This window comes from Salmo salar, chromosome 15, assembly GCF_965601325.2.
Source record: "Salmo salar chromosome 15, fSalSal1, whole genome shotgun sequence".
NCBI lineage: Eukaryota > Metazoa > Chordata > Actinopteri > Salmoniformes > Salmonidae > Salmo > Salmo salar.
Window position 1 is genome coordinate 5,766,328 of NC_138305.1, and position 8,447 is coordinate 5,774,774.

The 8,447-nt window shown below is 45.5% G+C and overlaps 1 protein-coding gene across 1 annotated transcript; it reads left to right on the plus strand.

Moving 5' to 3' along the window:
- The first annotated feature begins 247 nt into the window (after positions 1-247).
- LOC106570867 (stromal cell-derived factor 2) lies at positions 248-2,924 on the plus strand. The gene is made up of 3 exons (XM_014143435.3): positions 248-549; positions 1,834-2,030; positions 2,256-2,924. Exons 1-3 carry the CDS (start codon positions 303-305, stop codon positions 2,538-2,540), a joined length of 729 nt encoding a protein of 242 aa, XP_013998910.1. The 5' UTR covers positions 248-302; the 3' UTR covers positions 2,541-2,924.
- The last annotated feature ends 5,523 nt before the right edge of the window (positions 2,925-8,447 follow it).

Sequence of the window (8,447 nt, forward strand, 5' to 3'; positions counted from 1 at the left end):
ACCGGTACCGCTTGCCGTTCGATAGCGGAGAGAACCATCTATGGTTTGTGCGCTAGAGTCTTTAACAACATGACAATCGTGTGTTGTTTTCTTCTGACAAAAAGGCAATATTGTGTTCCAACAATGTATCAATCTTGTATCCTCAGTAGTTTTCCGGCAATCTTTTAATTTCCGCCTTCCAAATGATATTATCAATGTGCGTGACGTCACAAGTGCTTCAACCAATCACAGAACAGCGTGTGTTATCCTTTACTTCCGTGTTACGGGACTTGTCAAGCTCTGATTGGTTTACATCAGCATTAATGTTTGAAAGTGCCTGTCTTCGAGCTTTACATCCTCTCGCTCTCGGTTATGTCCACATAGACACAAACATGGGATTAATTCACGCTCTCCGCGGCTTCATCAAATCGTTTTTGGTCGTTCTTTTGTGGTCCAAATGCCAGGGTCGGGAGTCCGAGTTCAACTATGTAACTTGCGGTTCACTTGTGAAATTGCTGAACACGAGACACAACGTTCGGCTGCACTCCCATGATGTGAAATACGGCTCAGGTAAACCATCATCATAAACCTTCATCCCAAAGTTCAGTTAGGCTATTGACCAATAATCAATGTCGTTCAATCAGAACATTCATGTGTTTCAATCAATGAACACATACAGCAAGCCTAACCTATAGCAAGCAATAACCCGGTTGGTCCACATATAACTAACTACAAGTCAAAAGGCTAAATGTATAACGCGTTTAAATGAGTATATAAAAACCATACTCTCTGTTAGTCTATATGGCTGCTATTTATGTGCAGTCGACCTAGATATGTCGACAATCGAGCTCGCTACGGTGTATCAATCAAGTGGAACACAAACGAGTGGTAACACTGTTGCAACAATGGATCCTATCAATCCGTAGTGAAACATTTTTATAGCAACACAATAAGCAGGTGGTTACATTCAAGTGTGGCTATTGGATACATGTTTTATCTTTTTTTTTATAGCTGTAAGCTATAGTAGGTCTAGCCTAGTATAGCTTACAGCTAAATGTAAGCTTAGCTGTTCATGCAAATCTTGCCATTGCCATCCCCAGAGGGGTGTCAGCTGCATCGACACGGGTGTACTGTAGTCTAATACACAACAGAACCCAAAGGAGGAGGGATTTAACTGTAACACTGTACTCTATTACAGGTATAGCCAGCCATTTCTTGTCATTGAGTGGAATTTAAACTGACCTCAATTATTCAAACCAAAGTGTTACTTTTGTGTTTTTGAGGCTAGACCTTTAGGCTTTGAAGCTCTACTTGACTGTTCCCTGAACATGTAGGCTAGATGGAAGCTGTATACTATACAAGGCACACAACAGTACCCTGAAGTCTTCTATATGAACTGATACCTCTCTGGGGGGGTATAATTTATGGAACTTTCCAACAGAAATCTGTTGGGGGGGGGGACATTGTAAATAACAAGGCTGCCAACAAACAACGCCTACAAAGTTGTATAGCGGCAGAATAAGATACTGGGTAGGGCGTGGGCTATTTCATTAAGTTTTTCACTCCCAACGTTTATTCTGAAAAATGTCTGTCCTAACTCTGGTAGCCTATGGACAAACATTTATGAATAAGCTACGTGGTGAGTTGATGCCTTTTTCGTCAGCTAGGTGAATTGGTCATGCTACTTTTGTATGCGTTTGTTTGTTGGCAACCTTGTACTTTACAAAGTTTTTTTGTAATAGATTTCTGTTGGAACGTTCCACAAATTATACCCACCACCTCTCTGGCTAAGAAGAGGAAAATAAAGACAAGATGGCGGTTGAGGTAAAGCTGTTGACTCCTTGTAAACTGTAGGCAGTGGGCAGCAGTCTGTGACGGGCGTCGAGAGTGCAGATGATGCCAACAGTTACTGGAGGATTCGGGGGAAGCCCAACAGGACCTGCCAACGAGGCGTGCCCATCCAGTGTGGGCAGGCCATCCGCATCACGCACATGACCACAGGACGTAACCTTCACACACACCACTTCAGCTCGCCGCTGTCCAACAACCAGGTAAGAGAGGCAGTGGGCATGCGCCCACACACACACACACACACACACACACACACACACACACACACACACACACACACACACACACACACACACACCTAGGTGGCTGCTGTCAATAGTCAGGTAATGCAACACATGCTATTTTAGCTAATCACTGTCCCACAACCAGGTAACAAACACACATTCACACACCACTAACCCTCAGTGCTGTCCATCAACCTTTAGGAGGTGAGTGCGTTCGGTGAGAATGGCGAGGGGGATGACCTGGACGTGTGGAGGGTGCAGTGTGACGGCTCCACCTGGGAGCGGGACGAGGCGGTGCGCTTCAAACACGTTGGCACAGACGCCTTCCTGACCGTGACGGGCGAGCAGTACGGCCACCCCATCCGCGGGCAGAGGGAGGTGCATGGTATGGGCACTGCCAACCAGAACAACTACTGGAAAGCTATGGAGGGTGTCTTCATTCAGCCCAGCCAGGAGCCACTGAGACACAATCATGAAGAGTTCTGATGACGTCATCAACACTGCACCACGATGACGTCATCAGACATCACATCATCTGAAATTAACCCTATTCCCTATTGCATAATATACACTGAGTGTACGAAACATTAAGAACACCTTCCTAATATTGACTTGCACCCCTCCCCTCCCACCTACTATCATACCCTGTTCAAAGCCACTGAAATATTTTGTCTTGTCCATTCACTCTCTGAATGGCACACTTAGGGGGTGTGGTTGTGAGATATACGTGATGTATATGGTTGTGGTGAAAACATGTGGGTCTGAGCAGGTGTGATGTCATTGATGTTTGTTGAAATGTGTTTACTTTGTTTATGTATGGTTGTTATTGTAAAAAAAAAAAAAAAATGACTTGTACACACACAATCCATATCTCAAGGCTTAAAAATATTTTTTTAACCTGTCTCCCCCCCTTCATCTATACTGATTGAAGTGGTCTCCCGAGTGGCGCAGCAGTCTAAGGCACTGCATTGTAGTGCTAGAGGCATCACTACAGACCCTGGTTTGATTGCAGGCTGTATCACAACCGGCTGTGATTGGGAGTGCCGTAGGGAGGCGCACAATTGGCCCAGCGTCATCCGGGTTTGGCCGTGGTATGCCGTCATTGTAAATAAGAATTTGTTCTAAACTGACTTGCCTCGTTAAATAAATAAAGTGGATTTAACAGGTGACATCAATAAGAGATCACAGCTTTCACCTGGTCAGTCTGTCATGGAAAGTGTGGGTGTTCCTAATGCTTTGTACACTCAGTGTGTACCCACATGGCTCTGATCAAAAGCAGGGCACTAAATAGGGAATAGGGGGCCATTTCAGACACGTTCTGCTCCAGGAGGACACTCACACATTCTCATTACCCAACCAGGACCAATGGGGATGACTACTGACTACTGGCAGTAGACGGATGAGGGAGATGAATGAGAATCAGCTGGATGTTTTGAATTTGACAACTTTGAACAAGATGGAAAGTGAAGAATTTGGCTATGATTAGTTTCAGAGGGAAATATTGATGTAATTGAGGTAGATGGTCATTCACCTGTGTACTCTTCAGCAACTGACTGTACAGATCCTGATGCTAATAAAAACAAACATTCCCTTGATCACCTCACTAGTTAGTAAAGGGAGTATCTATTGGTCTATGCCTTGGCTATAAAGAGCTCACACTTAGACAACACATAGTGTGCTGTAAGGCCTTTTCCCCTTAGACAATGACTTACCTTATTGCTCTTTTGTGCATTTTGGGAGTGATTTCTTCTTGTGTTTAGACTTTTTGTGTTTAGACTTTTTATGTTTATGTCAGGAAGGAATATGTTTTATTTGTATTAGGGAAGATCGTATAAGATGATTAAAAAAAAAAAATTATAATCAATTTGCAGTGTTCATTGTGTCATCCGAGTGGATATTTTATACTGTAAATATACAGCTTCAACTCTTAAGGTAGGAAAAGACACCTTAGTTTGGGTTATATGTAGCTGTCTGTTGCTCCTTAAATGATAAATACATAAACAATGAAATATCCAGTATTGTCTAGTGGTGGGTTACTTGAAAGCAATATTTCAATGTGTACCTACTGCAAGTCATTAGTAAATCAATAACTGTCTTGAAACCCAGAAATTAGACAGACTCGAGAAACAGATGTCTTCTCCAATTCACAGAAACTATTTTCCAAAGACCGAGTACGGTGATCAGCCGTTGATTCTGCGTGAAGCGGTCAGTGGAGCTGCTTTTATAAACAGGTTACATTAGGACTCAGAAGAAATGATACAGACAGAGAAGACATATAGTCTATTCAGGTTATTTATCACGTTTAATAACAGGGCAGAGGCTATAAAGAAAATAAAAAAACACCCAACTAACCCTATAATCATTAAAAACCCACTACCCCATTCCACTACTTTGACCCTATCTGTTCCTGCACCATGCCAACGACCTGGGAGGACGGGACACCACCACTTAACACACCCTGGAACTCTTCTGAAGTCAACTCTCGTATACCCAAATACTTCTCTGGAGCTGCCACCACAACATCTATTCTTTGTGATTTACATTCCATTTCTGCGGTACAGTTGATAACCATTGATTTGAACAATAAGAAGCCAATCTTGCTGAAGCATATACACTACATGAGCAAAAGTATGTGGACACCTGCTTGACTAAGATCTCATACCAAAATCAAGGGCATGAATATGGAGTTACTGCTATAACAGCCTCCATTCTTCTGGGAAGGCTTTCCACTAGATGTTGGAACATTGCTGCGGGGACTTGCTTCCATTCAGCCACAAGAGCATTAGGGAGGTCGGGCACTGATGTTGGGCGATTAGGCCTGGCTCGCAGTCGGCGTTCAGATTCATCCCGAAGGTGTTTGATGGGGTTAAGGTCAGGGCTCTGTGCAGGCCAGTCAAGTTCTTCCACACCGATCTCGACAAACCATTTCTGTATGGACCTCACTTTGTGCACAGGGGCATTGTTATGCTGAAACAGGAAAAGGCCATCCCCCCACAAAGTTGGAAGCACAGAATCGTCTAGAATGTCATTGTATGCTGTAGCATTAATATTTCCCTTCACTGGAACTAAGGGGCTTAGCCCAAACCATGAAAAACAGCCCCAGACCATTATTCCTCCTCCACTAAACTTTACAGTTGGCACTATGTGTTCGGACAGATAGAGTGTTCCTGGCATCTGCCAAACCCAGATTCGTCCATTGGACTGCCAGATAGTGAAACGTAATTCATCACTCCAGAGAACGTGTTTCCACTGCTCTAGAGTCCAATGGCAGCGAGCTTTACACCACTCCAGCCGACGCTCGGCATTGCACATGGTGATCTTAGGCTTGTATGCGGCTGCTCAGCCATGTAAACCAATTTCATGAAGCTCCCGAGGAACAGTTTTTGTGCTGACGTTGCTTCCAGAGGCAGTTTGGAACTCGGTAGTGAATGTTGCAACTGAGGACAGACTATTTTTTATGCGCAACGCTCTTCAGCAGTCGGCGGTCCCGTTCTGTGAGCTTGTGTGGCCTACCACTTCACGGCGTAGCAGTTGTTGCTCCAAGGTAATTCCACTTCACAATAACACCATTTACAGTTGACCGGGGCAGCTCTAGCAGGGCAGAAATTTGACGAACTGACTTGTTGGAAAGGTGGCATCCTATGACGGTGCCACGTTGAATGTCAAGGAGCTCTTTAGTACGGTCATTCTACTGTCAATGTTTGTCTATGGAGATTGCATGGCGGTGTGCTCGATTTTATACACCTTTCAGCAATGGGTGTGGCTGTAATAGCCAAATCCACAAATTTGTATATATAGTGTATCACTCGTTGGCCCAACCCTCTGTGCTGGCACAGATCTACTACTCACAGGGATGCTCTCAGGATGCCTCACCCTTGACCCATCCTCCTCTACCTTCTTCACTGCCTCAGCATACGACACCTTCTGCACTACTCTGACTCTAGCCACCTCAACCTGCCTCTCTCTCCGGACACTTCCAATCCCCAGCAACATGGGCACCCTTACTGTTGACATGACACACACAACTTTATCCACTGAAACAACACAATCCTCTATCCCAATGCCCTTCTGCACACTTCCCACATCTTGGAATCTCCGTCCTGCACACTGTTGTGACACGACTATAAATGTGGCACCTGAAACACCGCAGTGGATTTGGCACAAAAGCTCTAACAGGATAACTGATGTATCCTAACATGACTTTGTTTGCTAGAGACTCTGACTCAAAAGGCCTGATAGTGACTCCTCTGTGGTTCACCACGCTCATCACAGGGGCTGTGTCGCACCAAACGACAGGCATCACAAACACCAGGAATCGTCAACTTCAATTGCTCCACCTCCACACTTAACACTACCCCAGAAATCACTCCTTTCAATGGAGAGCAAAGCAAGAAACAGATCTTGACCCAAGTTGCTTGACAAGGGGCGCCAGCTCCCTCTGGTCAGAAGAAACAAAAACAAATATCACAAGTCCACTACAGGTCTCCTAGGTTACGTTCATTGATTCAACTGCACCCAACTCCTTTCTCACCCCGCCTGAAACCACAAATGGATCCACCAAAAGGCAAGGATCCACTTTCTCCAAAAATGTCACTCCTCGTGGACCAGATTCTTCTCATGTCCATTGATGCCACGCTTGGGTTCCGAGCTCTTCACCACACCTTCCACCTTATTTAACTCGTCCTCATTCACTTCCATTTCATATCCAGAACTCGTTCTGGCTCACGGCTCACTCTGTTTACACTTGACACCAATCTCCTCCAGGTCTCACTCTGTTTACACTTGACACCAATCTCCTCCAGGTCTCACTCTGTTTACACTTGACACCAATCTCCTCCAGGTCTCACTCTGTTTGCATTTGACACCAATCTCCTCCAGCTCTCACTCTGTTTACACTTGACACCAATCTCCTCCAGGTCTCACTCTGTTTGCATTTGACACCAATCTCCTCCAGCTCCTCACTCTGTTTACACTTGACACCAATCTCCTCCAGGTCTCACCCTGTTTGCACTTGACACCAATCTCCTCCGGGTCTCACTCTGTTTGCACTTGACACCAATCTCCTCCAGCTCTCACTCTGTTTACACTTGACACCAATCTCCTCCAGGTCTCACTCTGTTTGCATTTGACACCAATCTCCTCCAGGTCTCACTCTGTTTACACTTGACACCAATCTCCTCCAACACCCCATCTCCATTTTTATCGCCCTCTTCCACCAATTCAAATCCAACTTTCTCATTCTCTTCAACCTCCTCTTCCTCTTTCCCCTCCATTTCTCCTCAGAAATCCACCTTTCTGTGTCCCTTTCCCAACATTCCTCTTCTCCTGACTTTGTTTGCGGCCCCGGCGTAACTCCACCTCATAATCGTCCTGCTCACTTCGGATATGTGTGTTTCCGGGCGCCAACATTTTGAGAGAATGAGCAGTGGCCGACACAGAAAAAACGCCCCCCAAACTCAACTCTGTTCTACTCCCATCGTGGCAGAAAACCTTCTGCTCTCTCTTGGTACACCGTTCAACCAAAGCTGCTATGCTCTCGTTGGCACCCTAACAGCAGCACCGTTGAGGCTATCTATGTTTTAAAGTAGTCAACGTTCTTCTTCTTTTGCGTTTGAAAAAGTGTAAAGCTAGTATTGGTGTTTTACCGCCTCCAACAGTGCTGGAGTCCTGAACCAAATCTTTGTGTGTCATTAATTTATTGTGGCCACTAGATGGTAGTGATATAGCATAAAGCCAATTACTAACCACTGGCAGGCAACCCGATTTGATGAGACAATGCTCAGATCATTGGCTAATTGCTACCATCTCATAAGAATCCCCACCCAGTTGACTAATTTAAAATGGTGGAAGCCCTAAATGGAGTCCTATATCTATCTCTATGAGTTGTCTCCGCTGGCTCAATACACAGGGCTGAGCCTGGATCAGTGTGGAGGGAGTGGTGGGCGGATGGCTGCAGAGCTAAAGATTCATACAAACTCTTTGCTCCTGGTTGCTGCACTGAGAGACTGATATGTGGCGCTACTAGCTTCCTCTGGGGTTCTCTCTGGTAGCTGTTGTGCCTGGGTCAGCTGTAACATTATCATATGTATCAGCAGCTCCAGCGTCTGGCGGAAGAGTGGTGTAAATGAGATTCCCCAGAGGTTGGGATGAGGGCTGGGAAAACCTCTTCCTGAAGTAGAGAGAGAGTAGAGTAGAGGAGCCCTCCATTCAGGCTGTAGCAGATGATCAGTTCCAACGCTGGAGTAGTCGTGTCACACAAACACACACGATTGGGGTGTGACTGCAGGAGTAGGGGATTGGGGTGAGTCTTCTCCATGATGCTCGTCCAGCCCCCAGCCGGATCAGGTGTCCAACTCCCTCCCAGTGCAGGCGTACACCCCCTCATCAACTGCC